The 15,997-nt window shown below is 62.5% G+C and overlaps 1 protein-coding gene across 1 annotated transcript; it reads right to left on the reverse strand.

Moving 5' to 3' along the window:
- Positions 1-474: 474 nt before the first annotated feature.
- On the reverse strand, positions 475-13,846 carry MSX1 (msh homeobox 1). Its single transcript, XM_028506680.2, is given in 5 exon segments — positions 475-485; positions 10,105-10,700; positions 10,703-10,849; positions 13,147-13,500; positions 13,503-13,846. Coding segments are annotated over 4 exon segments (903 nt in total). The 5' UTR covers positions 13,615-13,846; the 3' UTR covers positions 475-485; positions 10,105-10,410.
- Positions 13,847-15,997: the final 2,151 nt, after the last annotated feature.

Genomic DNA, 15,997 nt, shown 5'->3' on the forward strand with positions numbered 1-15,997 from the left:
GGCCTCTCGGAGACACTGGAGCAGAAACCTGGGAGAGGGAGGGGCGTGCAAATACCTGGGGGGGGGGGGAGTAGTTCGTTCCAGGCAGGGGAAACAGCAAGTGCAAAGGCCCTGGGGCAGGGGGGTGCTATGCTTGAGAGACAGCGAGGAGGCCAGAGGCGCTGGCACGGCACGTGTGACTGGGAAGGTTGCAGGGTGCGGGGAGCTGGGTCGTGCAGGGTTCGGGGACTGAAAGACCGCATTTCGCTGTGAGCACGGAGGGGAGTCACTGAAAGGCTGAGACCCGGGGAGTGAAGCGGTCGATGTAAACTTTTCAAGGATCCCCTCCCACACTGCTCTGGAGGACCAGACAGAATAGACCAGCCGGCGAGCTACAGGGGCTACGGAAGCACTGTCTGGGGCTCCTGAAGAAAGGGGGACACTTCGCAAAAGAGAAGACCGACACTCTCCCTGGGCCGCGGGCTCCTCCTTGGGCTGGTCAGGACCTGCACCTGCAGCTGGCTGGCTGGCTGTGCGCCGGGCCGGCTCTCTGACTCCGAGCCGGGACTTCCCAAGCCCCCGCCACAGACATGTCACGCCGAACTGGGCGGCATTTCCTGCTGGTGCCACTGAGAGCACCTCCTCATAAAGCTGGGATCCCTGGGGACAGAGGTGTCCTGTTTTTTGAAGCCTTGTGTATTAGCTGAGGGGGCGGGGGCTCTTCCCTACACCCAGACCCCTGGAAGCTCAGCTCTGCAGACCGGGTCAGTGGCCCCAGGCCCCCGGGGAAGAAATAACCACAAGCCCCCTGGGACATGGGGCAGGGCTGGCCACACGATGTACAGGGTCCAGTGCCAACTCGAAACGCACGGCCCCTTGTTGAAAGCAGGGGACGAGCTGTTACAGGCACTCACACAGACAGCGTGTCCTGCTCTGTGGCCTCGCTCCTAGCCTGCCGTGGGTTCTCCACGTGCCGTGTGATGTCCCACTCCCTCACGCAGGCCACAGGGGTGGGCCAGGCGGGCGCACATCCCCACTGGCACTTGGGACCACAGACTGTGACATGGCGTGCAAGGGCCCAGCCCCCAGCTGCCAGGGCTGCCCCTGCTGCAGTCACCAGGTCCAACCAGCAGCAGGGGCAGCCGAGTCAGGCGCCTCCTCTTCCTCACACCCACTGCCCCAGCCCGTGGCGGACGGGTGACCCCCGACCCCCAAGGGCACTGCAGTCTCTGTGCTGAGACGTGCTAGGCACCTGCATCGGGGGTGGGCAACACACCCACCCCCACCAGACTGCCCGCCCCTCTGTGTCAACATCAGGCCCGCCTCCGTACATGTAGGGTCACAGGGTGCGTGCACCCAGCTCCGCCGCTCGCCACACTGGCGCCCGCACCCCTGCCAGTGGAGGACAGCAGCCGTCACCGGGTGGGGCCTGCAGCCCAGAACCATCCCAGGGGCATCCGAAGCCAGGTCTAGGCCCCCAGCACATCAGATGTCACTTGTGAAACGTAAACTCAAAGATGAAATTCCTAAGGACGTGGAGATGGTGACTTCAGCACTGAACCCAAGAAGAGAGCAGGTCCCACGGAACCAGCCCGGCGAGTGGACAGTGAAGCCGGTCTGTCCAGGCTGTCAGGCAGACAGGAGATTGACAGGTGTACTCAGGCCTGCAGTCTTGGGGGCGGGACAGACTCGGTTCCACCTCCTTTAAATGGGCACCGTAAGGACACCACGGTGGCAGGAGTGAGGCCCGCACTCTGATTATTGAGGAGAGAGTGCCTTTGGGTTCTGGATGCCGGCCCTCCCCTCCAGGTGCCCCCCAACACTCATGCACCCCGAGAGTGGGCACAGCCTTAAGTTCTGCGCGCTGGGCATTAGCCTGACATGGCGGGTTGGGATCCGGTCTAGCCATGTGACCTTGGGCGGATTACCTCGCTTCTTCGAGCGGCAGCGTGCTCCTGAGTGCAGGGGATGATCCCGTAACAACCCCCCTGTCTCCCTGCTCCTGTGAGGACGAACGGGTACCCCTGGATCCTCCCTTCCTTCTCTGGATTCCACCCCGGCCCCAGTCTCCTGGCCGGGAGATGGGCAGGGCGCAGGCCCTGAAGGGCCATGGAGCTCCAGAAGCGAAGGCCTGGAGGACGCCCGCACAGCTGGTGCACAGCTGGGCCGCGGGAGCTGCCGCCGGGTGTCAGAGGGAGGGGCCGAGAGCAGGGCTGGGAGCTCCAGGAGCGGGGTGTGGGGACGACTCCACCCCACAGCTGAGGCCCAGCTGGCAAGGCCAAGTTCAGGGGGAATCCAGGGTGGGAGCTGGGCCCCTGGGCATGGGGTCTCCTTCCGAGTAAGCTTGGGAGAGAGAACATTGTTGGGACCTGGGCTGAAGCATGGCAGAAATCCTCTGGTTGGCACGGGGCAGCGGACAGCGTAGACAAAAGGGGGATGCTCCAAGGAAAAAGCACCTCTCTGGGGCCACCCTGGTGCAGGCGCCACCGCTTCTACCCACCCGGCTGGACCCAGGCACCCCTCCTGCGCAGCTGGCCGAACCTTCAGAAAACGCAGAGCCGACCCTGTAGGTCAGCCTCACCAGAGGCCAGTGCCAGCCTGGGCAGCCTCGTTCCTGCCTCAGGGCCTTTGCACGTCCGGCTTCCTCGCCAGGACAGACTCGTCCCTTGGCCCTTGTCAGAGCTCCAGGCTCCTCCTGCCCCAGCTCACAAGCAGCCTCTACGGAGAAGTCCAGCCTCGACCATTTGCCCGTGCTTCTAATCCGAGCCCTGCTCTTCTCTCCCCGCACCCCCCCCCCGCCCCGCCCCGCACCATGTATTCATCCCTCCCTTAAATTCCTATGTGTCTGTCAGTGTCTTGGTCGTGTTCAATGCCATTAAGCCCGTTTATGAAAGACCGTGGCCTGAAATGGGGGATCCAGGCTCTGCCTAGACTTTCTTTGGTCTTGGTCAAACAGCACGACCCCCTCGAACCCCAGCTCTCTGGCCTACAAGGGACCCCACTGGTGACAACGGTGCCTCTCTAGAGCAGCGACAGCGGGTCTTCCCCAGTCCCAGCGGGTGAAGGGATGCACCGAGCCCACAAGGCAGCCCGGTGGGTCCTGACTCTGGACGGAGGAGGGTTCTGCCGGGCACTGCAGCCTGGCCTGCCAGACTCACCAGGAGGATGTTCCGCATTGGGCCCAGGCAGCAGGGACGGCTAGTGGAGGGCACAGGTCCAGGCCTGAACATCCATGTGGCCTCTGGCACGCCACCCCGCTGCCTGGCGGCTTGGTTTCCCTGCTTGTGATAGGACTTAGAACCGTGTGTGTGAGTGGCAGGGAGGGGACCAGGACAAGAACGCCCCTGGGAGTCTGTCCCAGCCTCAGACCTGGCCCCGCCCCCAACCCCCTCTGGGGATGGGGACTTCCTGTCTGCCAAGTGAGGGGCCTAGAGGTCAAGGACCGAGAGTGAGACTGAGGGATGGCCCTGGGCTTCAGGGGCTTCTGCATCTCAAGGCGCATTTCCATGTCAGTCACCCGCGGCTTCCTCCGCACCAGCCTGGAAGTGATCGCGTCCCAGACCAGGAACCTGAGGCTGCGGGAGGCCAGGTCCGCCGCACCCAGCACGTGGGCCTGGTGAGAGGCTCCGCTCCGGCTGTCACGTGCTCTGTGGCCTCACCCCAGTCCTGCAGCTCTGTGCCTCTGTTTCCTGCTCTGTGGCGTGGGACACCCACCTCGCACACCTGCCAGACAGTGAGAGTTCGTGGGCCTAAATCACGGGAGCTCTCCAGTGATCCTGGAGCACGCCAGGGCTCAACCTCAGCAGGAGGGGCAGGTGTGCTGGGACTCCCCTCCCCCAGTGGGAACGCAAAGGACGTACAACAGGATGGGGTGGGGGAGGGAGCGCCCGTTCCCTTTCTCCCCGGCGGCGGCGAGGAGTCGTGTAAGCCTCTTTACCAGAAGTGGAGACTGAGCCTGAGAGAGCTCAGCGAGGTGGGCCCCTCGGCCCGCCCCAGACATTCTCTTCCAGTAGGTGTGGCCCTGACCATGGCCGTTTCTCCTGCTGAGGACCCCCTGCTGCCCCCCCGGGAGTTATCCGAGAGAAAACGAGGTGTCTTTTTAAATAGCATCCCAAAATGCCCGAGTCCAGCCTACCCTCGGGGCAGCCCACCTGAGCAGCCGCCAAGGGCTAGCCCGAAAGGTGCCCGGAAAGTGAAGCCCGGAGCTTGGGCTGGCGCAGGGCAGGCTTGCGGACGGAGCCCCCCACCCCCGCAAACCCCCGCAAACCCCCGCAGACGCGGCCTGCAGAGGCGCATTTGCCTGCAGCGCCCCCCTGCGCCTGCTCTGGAGAAGAGACCCCAGCCACGTCACAGCCCTTTCTCATGGCAGGGGTGGGGGCGGGGGGGGGGTGAAGGATCCCACCCCTGCGGTGACACAGCCCCAGCTGAGCACCGGCCCTCCTCTGGGCACTGGCCTGGAGCCACCCTGTGAAATGGGGGGGCAAAGGCCCTCCCTTCCACCTGCCCCCACTGGGCCCGGCGCTCAGAACGGGGGACTGATTTTGCTTTCAGTACTCCAAGGACACGCCCTCGCGGCGCCCCTGCGGCGGTGCTGGGGGCCCCCAGAGAAGAGCTGGGTTCAGAGGCAGAGAAGGAGATATGGGCTGCCTTGCTGGAGACCCCATCGGGGAGGCAGAAACCTGGATTCCAGCAGGACTGTCCTTTGGAGTCTCCAGGAGGCACACTCACGCCCAGACGGTCTCTTCTAAGCGGTCACCAACACTGAACACTGGCAGAGCCAGCCATCTCAAGAACATTTCACTTTCTCCCCAGAACAACACGAAGAGCGTGTCATCGTGACTCCACATCACAGACAAAGGAAGGGGGGCTCAGAGGGCGGAAGTAACTGGCCCAAGGTCACACAGCTAATAAGTGCCCAAACCAGGATTCGCAAGGCCAGGCGATTAGACTTCAGGTGGGTGTGAGGACACCACGCTCACCCTGGGTGTGGCGCCGGCTTCAGGACTCCTGCAAAGGCAGGAGAGGGTGGGGTGCAAGAGGGAGGGCGTGGGGGGTGTGGAGGGGAAGCTGCAGGAGGAGGAAGGAGAGCTGAGGTCTCCAGGGGTTCTTGTAAGGAAGTTCCCAGGGACCCCTGCTGCCTCCTGGGGCCTTGGGACTGCCTGACTGCTCACACAGGCAGGGGACCAGCCGCCCCGGCCCCACCCCACGTCCTCCTTCACACAGGGAGCCACGCAGCCCACTCTCCTGGGGCCCTCCGTGGCTCCTCTGGGTTTCTCAGTGCATCGTTTCTGGGGGGTTATCTCCTCCAATCACCATCTGTCTCAGGGTCCCCCACCCCCAGATCATGTGTGTCTGCAGTGTCACCAGGTCCTAGGAGGCAGAACTGTAGGGATGTACCTTGAGGGTGTATTTTCACCTCTCCACGGGCTGTGTGTTTACTGGAATGTGCGTGTTGGTTGTGGGTGTGGGTGTCAGCTTTGTGCATAGTGTGCAGCCTGTGTTGGTTGTGTGTGTATATGTGATGTGTGTTGTGCTGCACACGTGTGGAAGGTATTGTTTGTGTGCCTCGGCGGGTTGTGCGTGAGTGGTGGGTGTTGCGTACGGTTCTGTTTGTGTGCATGGTGTGTTGTTTGGATGTGTGTTGGGTGTCTGTCGGTGTGTGCGTGCGTTGTGTTGGTTTTGTGCGGGTTAGATGTTTGTCGCGGTGCTGTGTATGCATGCATTGATGATGTGTGTTGGCTGGTGCTGTGTGCGTGCGTGCGTGGTGTATTCGCGGGTAGGAGCTCTCTGTAGCAGAGAGAGCGCAGTGCGGCCTCAGGCCCCGCAGACGCTGCAGAGAGCCTGGGCTGTGGGGCCGCGAGGCCGCAGGAGGGCGCTGTGGAGGAGGCAGGTCCGAGTGGTGAGAGGGTCCTCCCAGCCTGGAGCAGGGGTGCTGCGCGCTGCGGGAGGGGGAGGTGTCGGTGGAGTGAGAGTCTGGAGTGAGCCCTCCCAGGTGCCGTGGAGAATGGTCCTGAGTGGGGGGCAGGTTAAGGTGCTTGCAGGGACCGCCGGCCTGGGGGAGTAAGCGGGCCGCGCCTCGGCGCGATTGGCTGGGAGGGGGGGACGGAGCCGGGGAGGCCGCAGGGCCCGGGAGGCCCGGCCAGGCCGGCGCCAGCCGCCAAGTTGAAAGGCGGCCGAGGCCTCCTCTCGCTGCTTCCCATTGCGCCCCAAGGGCTCCAGGCAGGGCGCAGGCCCGGCGGGCTGGCTCACCTCCGGGCCGCGGGTCACTACGGGGGACATTTCGGGGCGTAGGGGGTGGAAGATGGAGGGTCAAGCACGTTCACAGCTTTACAGCCCTAAGATTCCCACCGAGACCCCCTCGGGTGGGACCTCACGAGGCCTCGTGAGCCACTGCCTTCGCGGGGCTTCTGGCGCGACCTGGGCCTTCAGCCCCGGTCAGCGCGCGGAGAAACGAACCCTAAACAAGGCGCTCTTAGCGCGAGCTCTGCGGCCCCACACCAGCCGAGCGGACCGCGCCCCCCCGCCCCCCCCGCCCCCGCCGACCTGCGCCCGGGGCTGGGAGCGCCCCGGTCCCGGCTGCCCCGGTAACCTGTCTCCTCCCCCCCGAGGTTCCACACCAGGGACCGCGGGCCCCGGGGTGCTACCAGCGTGGTGAGAAACTGAGTTTGCAGACGGAAGCTTCGGTCTCCCCCCACCCCCGCCCCCACACCCCAACAAAACGAAAACGCCCTCGCAGAAGGCGTGCGGGGCAGGTGAGACGCTCTCTTCCCCCCGAGGGACCGGAAGGAGTGAGATTCCCAGAGCTAGGGCCGGCCGGTCTCCCAGCGAGCGACAGGCGGGTTTCCGAGGCCCTTTACCGCGCGCACACCCCCCCCCCCGAGGCCCCCCAAGCACAGCCCGGCCCTTTGCGACCCTCGAGGAGAGGTGGCTGGGCGGTGCGCGGAAAGCGTGGGTTCCGGAGCGGAGTCTGCGTTCCAGTCGCCACTCTGCCTCTTACTGGCTCTGGGACCCGCGACAATCACGGACCCTCTCTGGACCGCAGTCGTCCCCTCGTAAAAATATCTCCGGGGCTTGTGGCGAGGCGGCGTGTGCGCGAACTCCCGCGGACGCGGTAGGTGGAGGCTCCGCGGGATTGACCCGGCGCTTCCTGCCAGCGGAGGAAAGGGGTCCGTAAAGGCCCGGGCCTGGGACCCCCTGCCCGCTCCGCCCGCGCTCGATAAACACGCAGTCGAGTTTGAAGGGCTGAAGAGTTTCCTGGGCTGCGATGGGCGAAAAGCAGTGCCCGGAGCCGCACCGCCCAGGCCCGCCAGCCCCGCGCGACCTCGCCCAGGGCCCTCATCCCCCCGACCCCAGCGCACCGCTCCCATCCAGCAGACACTTATTGAGCACCTTCTGTGCGCACTCGCCGGGCGAGAGAGGGAATTCGGAACCAGAAGGGGGCGGGGGTAAAGAAAAGGCTGAACAAAAAGAAATAAAAAAGAGAAAACTAGGAGGCATAGAATTGGAAAGAAACCCGGACCCGAGACGCTCCGTGGGGGCGGAGGCGGACGCGGACTCGGCGGGGTCCCAGGGCGGGGGTGGGGGGTGCTGCTACTCTCCGCTGAGCCCCTGGGTGGGGGGAGGGGGCGCGCCAGCCTGGCCTGCAGCTACCGCCTCGCTGGAGCCGCGGTGCGTCTGCAGAGCGGGAGCCCGTGCTCATTACTGCAATTATGTTGTTCTGAATTTGCCTGAACCCTAAATTGCCAAGCTTCGAGGAGCCAGTAGGCCTGGGAGCCCCAGCCGGCGGAGACACCCGATCGTGGCCCGCCATTCCCCTTACCCCGTGCGCGCTAAAACCACTCCGGTGCCAGGGACGCACGGTGAACTGAGAAAATTCAGACTGATATTCCCTGGGCGCCCTCCACCTGGGGGCTCGCTGACCCTTCCCCAAAATTATGGGGGCGGAGGGAGGTAATTCCCGGCCCATTTTGCAGATGAGAAAACTGAGGAAAGAAGGGACCAGAGGTGTTTTTTCTATCCGGAGTCGGGCAGTCAGTGGCAGGGCTGAGATGAACTATATTGGCTTGCCTGACTTCAAGGTCAATGTACTCCCAAGAAAGGAAAGGAACCCGGAAGATTTGTGAGAGCTGGGGTGTCCTCCACACGGCCATTCAGGTTACTCAGTTTATAGGGGGGATAAAAATTTTTTACTGCATGTGCAAGCAGCAGCGAGGTACCGCAGCCCCCACCGCATGGGCCTGCGAGGCTGAGACTTTCTTTAGATCTAACTCTGGGCTCTTGGCGACCAAGAGGGCCGGAGTCAGGTTCTGGCGCACTTCTGGAAGCCCAGAGGCCGGTAGCTCCCCCAGACTATCTGGTGCCACGGACGACGGGCACTCCGCAGCAAGCTGCTTGTCTTCCCTTGGGAAGGGGAACTGTGACACGTTCAGGCTGCAGCCCAGCCACGGGGAAGGGAACCTTTGCCCAGGAACCGAGGCTGAAGGATTGGAGACCCAGGTACCCTGGGACATGTCCAGCCCCAGCTCAGGGTGCCTGCGCGAAACCCTGCGCTCTGGGAATTCCTAGGCGGACCTCGGCCCCAGCTATAAACTACGCAGCGCGCCCCCGACTGGGTGTCCACACTGCTCAACGGTCTCTATCTGTGGGGACATCCACGCTCCGCAAGCCCAACGCCAGGTACTTAAGGTTTTAACCACCATCCGTCTGCTGGCTTGCAGTCCCAGTGGCTCGCCTTGCCGCAAAGGCTGCCCGGGGGCTGTTCTGCGTGGGGTTTGGAGGCGCCGGCCACTTCGAGACCGAAGTGGGGTGGTGAGGAGGGGCTGCGCAGCTCTGGTGAGAATTAAGCCGGCGGGGGGAGGCCCCCAACTCGCCGGAGAACACAGCCGCGCCTGGAACCGAGTTGGCTGTATCCACGGAGAGGTCATTTTCTGCCTTCGCCATCCTTGCAGAATTTCCCCCAGAAGGCTAAGCTTGGCGCTCGCTCAAATATATTCTCCTGGAAAGCCTGAACTTAACCTTCTATATAAAAGGAAAACGAAGTTTGTGAGAGTTGGGAGGCCGGGCTCATGCAAAGGACAAGCCAAGGCGCGAAGCAGTCGCCCTACGTTTTCGGCATTTTTTTTCTTTAGGGGTCATAATTGGGGGTGTGAAAGCGCTCACATTCTGGCAGCTCGAAATTAGTTCCACAAATCCGGTCTACACCGGCGCAGTGATTTAGAGACGCAAAGCAGCGCCTCCATCCCCCACCTGGCCTCCTGTGGGAAAACCAGGTCTGCGGGGGTGGGAATTGTCTGGATTAGCCGTCTGCAGTCATCAAACCATGTGGGTGATTCGCTTTGTTTTCGCGGACAGGTTAAAAGGGGAGAAAAAAAAGAAAGAGTAGGTTCTGGGTCGCCTGAACCAGTGTCGATTTCAGCTTAAAGTGAATTGGAAAATTGAGCCTAATTATCCTAGGTAATTGCTTCAATTCTCCACTTGACTTTGCTAATGCAGATCTGTCCCGTGTGTTCGGCACGACACCCCCCTCTGTCCCTGAACATCCTGCTGTCGCCTCAGAAAGCTGCTGGGGTGCAGCGACCGACCGCCACACGGGGAAGCCCTCGATTACGTGAAGAGACGGCGAGGGGTACAAATTCCAGCGAAACGCTAAATCAGCACGGAGATCGTGTCTTGTAGCTTAAAATTAATTTATTTAACAAATATAGCTATAATATAAATGATAATAAAATTTCAAATATACAGTATATTACACCCGATCCCTTCCAAAGGGATTCTCGAGAGCCACACCAATGCACTGTTAAATAGAAACAGAGTTTTACTTTTACTTTTACAATTTTTTTCTTCCTGGTACTGCTAACAGAGAGGTCCCTTCCACCTTCCTCCATAACGCATCTGCGTGCCCCACACCCCCGCCACCCAAAGCCAATGTCTCGCGAGGTTCTAAGTGCTCCAGGGGAAGGACCAGGGCCGCTCTCTCAGGAGCGCTCTTCTCTCCCGCTGTTCCTTGCAAACTCGCCCATCGAGAGTTACTGCTCTTGTGCTCTCCCTGCCTGCTGCCAGGGCAGGGGACGGCGATGCTGCGAAGCGGCCTCTGCGCCTGGTCCACCCAGTCACTCCGCCGGGGACCATGCGGACACATTCTTTAACCTCTCTGTCCTCAGTTTCCCCACCTGTAACACGAGGGGCGGATCTAGATTCTAGAAGAGAAGGGGCCCTTCCAGTCACTTTCTGGGAAAGGAACGGACTTCAGAGAGTGAAGTCGGGGCGCCACGGAGGAAAACCCAGAGCAGTGTGGGGGCTAAAGGGAAGGGGGACCAGAGGGGCCAAGCAGGGGGGAGCTGGCTGGGGGCGGCCCCTGCCGCTTGCAGGAGATCAGGGCTGGAGGATGTGGCTGGTGCCACGGGCGCCACAGGCAGGCGAGCCTGGGGCCCTCTATGTCAGGTGGTACATGCTGTAGCCTACGTGGGCCGTGTAGAGTCCCACGGGCGCCACGGGAAGCGCAGCACGCTGGAAGGGGCCCGAGGCGCCGTAGAGTGAGGCGCCGGCGGCAGCCGCCACAGCCGCGGGGCCGCCCAGCGGGAAGGAGAGGCCGAAGGCGGCCGGCGGCAACATGGGCTTGGCGGCCATCTTCAGCTTCTCCAGCTCGGCCTCCTGCAGTCTCTTGGCCTTGGCGCGGCGGTTCTGGAACCAGATCTTCACCTGCGTCTCGGTGAGGCTGAGCTGGAGAACTCCGCGCGCTCCGCGATGGAGAGGTACTGCTTCTGGCGGAACTTGCGCTCCAGCGCCAGCAGCTGCGCCGTGGTGAAGGGCGTCCGCGGCTTGCGGTTGGTCTTGTGCTTGCGCAGCGTGCAGGCCGGCGGGCTCAGCCGCCCTAGGGGGCCGAGAGAGAGAGAGTCAGGGGGTTAAGAGCGAGGGAGCATCACCTGCCCCAAATAGTAATTCATAGTGGATGACGACGCTGGCTATTCATTGTCGACGTGGCATTCCTTAAGTATTTCCTCCGATTCCCACCACAACCCCGCAGGGCAGACGCTCTTAGAGCCTACTTTTGGCAAATGAGGAAGCTAGGCTTTCAGGTGAAACATACACCCACGTTCGAGGCGCGAATGTTACTGGGCAGCGGTGCATCGGCCTGGGTGCTGGATGGCCACTGAGGCCTGCGGCAGCAGGGCCTCCTGCAGCCGCCAAACGCAGTGGGGCCGCTGAAGGAACACGGCTGACAACACACAGAAAGGGGCCCTGTGCCCGGCCCAGAGTCACTCTTAGTGTTGTGTGCCCGCTAAACACTGGCCTGTGCCCAGGCGCCTGGTGCGGAGTTAGGCCCCTGCGTGACGGAATTCAGCTCTCCAAATCCCACTCTACCTGCACACGCTGGGTTCCCACGGGGCTCTGCGGGCAGTCCTGAGGCTGCAGGGGGAGCAGGGCCGGCTGTCACGGAGGGCACACCACCGTGGCCAAGTAAGTGTCTTAGATACATAAAGCTCCAGGGCAGGGCGAGGGCTTCATTCTAACGGGCCTTCTTCGGCCATCTGGGTACCTGACCTCGGTCTTGAGCCTCTCCCACCCCCAGTGCCTTCGCCCTCAGGTCACATCAAACGTGGGGTTGAGGAAAGAGGGGTGTAACAGCTTCGGGCTTCTCCTCGACCTGGGGCTCCGCCCGCAGACACCCACGGGGCAGAGCAGTCTTTCTCTCATGGCTTCAAACAGACCTCGAGGCTGGGTGGTGAGCAAATACCCAAGCAGAGGGCTCCGGCAGGTCCAGAACTGGGTCCGCTGGTCCAGCCGAGGCCTCCACGCCTGCCGTGGGGGCCGGCTAATGCGTGGAGCAAATTATACCCAGGACAACGGGGATCCTGCCGATGTGAGGGTCCGGGCGAGGCCCTGACCGAATTCCCAGGGCCCGGAAAGACGTTTTCCTATTCAGTCAGGAAGGAGAGCAGCAGTTCAGTCAGGTTCAGCCGCTTCCCTCTGGGGGAAAATGAATTCAAATGTGGAATGTTTCACCATGCGGGTTTTGCCTAATTATGCACTTTTTCATGCCTTAAACAAACAAGAAACAAACGGTCCTTTGGGCTCTCAGACCACCAGGGTGTGAGTCAAACGAACTCACGTTCAAGTCTCTCCTTCTGCCCCTGCAAACCGGGAAGCAGTTGGCGTCCCCCGACTCAGTTTCCGCGGGGCCACCCGAGGGGCGGGCCCCCCTTTCCGCAAGGACAGCCCAGCACTGCGCCACCTTCTGTAGCCATTAGGCCCAGGGAGGGGCTGGCCTTTCAAAGACGTTTAATCCCCAGATAAAAATCATTCCTCAGCATCACGCCATTGAATTCGGGTTGCTATTATGCGGCGCAAAATAATCGGAGGAAGCGAGGAAAACTTGGGAATTTCCCGTGCTCCTGAAATACCTTCCAGCCCGTTCCCTGGGCAGAAAAGCCAGGGGCCCGAAAGGCCTTGGAACGACCCTGAAAGCGCCTTTGGTGGCCCGAGTCCGCTTTACTGGCCCAGTCACAACGTTCGGGCGCTTCCAACCGGATCGGAGGGGGCGCCTCCCACTAACTAACTCGGTGCCCCGCCCCTCCTCTGGACCTGAGCGCCCCCCTCCCCCTAACCCACCCAGAGCAGCAAGAATCCGCCTGAAACCTGAAGGCGGGAGGGGGGATTTTGCGAGCGCTTCAGAACCCTCTGGCAAAGAGATACTTTAATTGGGGGTGGGGGGAGACACCAGACTTCTGCTGTGAGAAAGTGAAACTCTGCGTGCATGAAAGATGTCCGCGCCACTCGGACCCCCACCCGGTGGGGTAGAGACGCAGCAGGGTCGGACACGGGAGCGGGGACTCCGGTGGTTGTCTGGTGGGGGCAGGAGGACACGATGATCTGACACCCGAGTTCTACAAAGTGAAGCCCCAGCCGCAGGGTCGCCTGGCCAAGAACAGGACCCCACAGTGGACCCAGCGCTGGGCCTGCGCCAGGCCTCGAACCACCTTCCTGGGTGGAAGTAGTGAATGCGCAAAGCCCGACCTCCCAGCCAAAGTGTCCACAGCACCGGCTCCAGGTACGGGCAGCAGGTACGGTAGCGCCGGAGACAAGCAGGCGCCAGCGCGCGGCCTGGCGCCCGGGGGCCCCACATCTCCGCCCGGTCCCCTCCCCCGCTGCCTGGTTCTGGCTACTCACTGGCCGGGGGCGGGGAGAAGCGGGGATTCTGCATCCACGGGGTCCTCTCGGACTTCTCCGGACTCTCGGCTTTGACGAGTGCATCTTCGGGCAGCTTGAGGAGTCCTCCCACTGAGAAATGGCCGAGTGGCCGCGGCGAGGACGGCGCGTCCGGGGCGCCCAACGACCCGGGCCGGGCGCCCAGGGGCTGCGCCGAGCCGCCAGCTGCCTGTGCACTCTCGGAGGCCACCAGGGCGCTCTCCTTGGCCCCGGGCTTCCTGTGGTCGGCCATGAGCGCCTCCACGCTGAAGGGCAGGAGTGAAGGGGACACTTTGGGCTTGGCCCCCTCCTCGTCCATGCCCATGGCGGCCGCGCGGCCGTGGTGGTGCTGGGGGTCTGGCCCCCGCCGCCCCCCGCCGGCTTGCCGAAGGCAGAGTCTTCCACTTTGACACCGAGTGGCAAAGAAGTCATGTCAGCAGCCGGGGCCATGCAGAGCCGGGCCCCCCCTCCAGCCGCAGCACGGGCCAGCCTCCGGGCATGGGCTTCGGGCGGGCTGGGAGCGCGGCCGGCCTCTGGAAGCGCCCGGGGCCCAGGCCGGGCGGGCCCTCGCGCGCGCGCCTCCCCCCCTCCCCAGAAGGCCGGCTCCGGCGCTCTGGGCCTGGCTCTCCGCTGGCGCCGCCGCACAGGCCGAGCTCCCGAGCGCACTGGCCGGCTCCGGGTCGGGCGGCCGCTTTCCAGAGAACTTGTTAATAAGGCGCGGCCAGCGCGGCGGCGGCCAATCAGCGCGCCCGGGGGCGGGCCCGGCGCCCCCATTGGGCGAGGCTCCTGGATTTGCCCCGGGGTGCGCTGGACTTGGGGCGCTCCGGGGAGGGCGGGGCCGGGGAAGAGCAGGGGAGGGGAGGGTGCGGCAAAAACTTTCCTTGGCGCTGCAGCCCCGCGGTTGCCGCTCTCCGTCTGGGTCGCCTTGGGGCCCTATTTTTCCTGGGGTCCTGGAGGCCTCCCCTCGTTCCCGCTCCTTCTCTTCCGCCCTCCCCTTCCCTAATGGCCTTTCTTACCCTTTTTTCCCTCTAACCCCTGTCTGTTTTTCTCTTCCACGGCTCTTCTTAGCTTTCTCTGCAGCCAGTTGCTCCGTTTTTCTCTGCCCGCCCCCCCCCCACTACCTACCTGCTTCCCCTCTTCCCCACCGCGGTCCTTGGAGTTGAGTGTGTCAGGGCGGTGGAGGGCGGGCTGCCGGTGCAGCTAGGCCGCTGGCGGGCCGGGGGCCGGGGCCAGGCCGCCGGAGCAGGGCCGCATGCTAGTTGCGGGATAAACGTAAACGTATACACGTATTACATATAGCTTTAAAACCTGCATATTATTTATTCTAACGGAAAGACATAATATCACTTGCTTTTTAAAAACACCTTTATTTTCCTACTCTACGTCAATCCCCGCCAAGTTGACCTCTGCCTACAAGTGGGCCTCTGTCTCCCTAAGCGCTGGACTAAGGTTTGCCTGAGGAAGCCAGGCTCCTGCGGCTGCGGGTGTTAAGTGTACCAATATACAATATTATCTGGAATCAATCGTCAATGTTCATACACGGTGTGTGTCCTTCCCCCGCCCCGCTCTGAACTTCTCTCGGGAGGATTACACCACCTCTCCTGCCCACCCGACCCGACCGGGGAAGGAGCTGCCGGGCCCTTTTGATACAGAACTTACTGAAATAAAACCAACAGGAACGTCAACAAAACCCTCCTCTGGCCTCAACCTGACCTCAAACAGAGCGTCCTCGGAAACAATAACAGTTCCTATCTCCGGGTCGCCCCTCGTGGAGTGGGGGAGGGGGTCCGGGGGAAAGAGGCCAGCTCCTGGCGTGGGTTCTTGGGGCTGGGCTTGAAAAACTTATTTTTTTGCCAGTTTCGGAGGAAACGTGATTTCATTTTTGTTGTTAAAAAAAATAGAGGAAAATGAGTTGGGGGGCGTGGGGAGATGGAAGATCCGTGCAAACTCCCAGCCAGGGCTCGACCGTTTTCTGAGCCACCGGCTTTACGGCCTCTCCTCCCAGGGCCCAAGCCAGCGGCTCCCGGAGAGCTAGCGGCAATGATTGGCGGCTCCCCGGGACAGGCCATTGATGACCGCGGGGTTCTAATCTCCAGGAAACACAGGGGCTGCCGTGGCCATTTAGGGGTAATTATCCGAGCGCGGAGGGACAGCGAATTCCCTCGACTTTTAACTGGGCGCAATAAAAGCTGTAGATTAGGGGCGTCCAGATTAAGGAAAATGAATTACTGGAGCGGGAACTTTATTACCCGGACGGCGTCCGGGGTCTGGCGGGAGGGGTCGGGCTGCAGACGCCAGGGCGACCAGCAGCCTCACATCTGTCCACAGGCTCAGAGATAGGGTAAGGCCCCGGGGCGGGTTCGAGGATACTGGCATCTGTGAAACGCACGCCGCCTCTCCAGACCTCGTACACACCCGAGACTGCAGCGCAGGCTCTGGGCTTGGAGCCTGCAGCTCGAGGAGGGCCCAGCTGGGCGCGCGGTGCGCCCAAGCGGCCTGTCTGCAACGCCGCCGGGCCCCTGGGGCACAAGGAGAGGTTCCTCCAGCGGGGGAAACCCAGGCCGCGGAGGTACACCCGAGGGTGCAAGGAGGGAAGGCGGTACAGTCCCGTTATAGAGCCGAGCGCCGCAACGCTCAGCCAGGCTGTAGGCCGAACACCTTGCTGGCAGCCCAGCTTCTATTGCTGGCATTTCCAATTAAACTGTCGCTAGATCAACCCCCTCCACACCCTGCACGCGGGGTAAAGGAAACCGAGGCCCCTCGGCTTCTTGGGTCAACGTTTACAAAGCGCGCTGGCTTTGTCTGAGCCTCCCATCTCAAAGTGTTCGACTCC

Source organism: Phyllostomus discolor, chromosome 1 (genome assembly GCF_004126475.2).
Source record: "Phyllostomus discolor isolate MPI-MPIP mPhyDis1 chromosome 1, mPhyDis1.pri.v3, whole genome shotgun sequence".
Lineage (NCBI taxonomy): Eukaryota > Metazoa > Chordata > Mammalia > Chiroptera > Phyllostomidae > Phyllostomus > Phyllostomus discolor.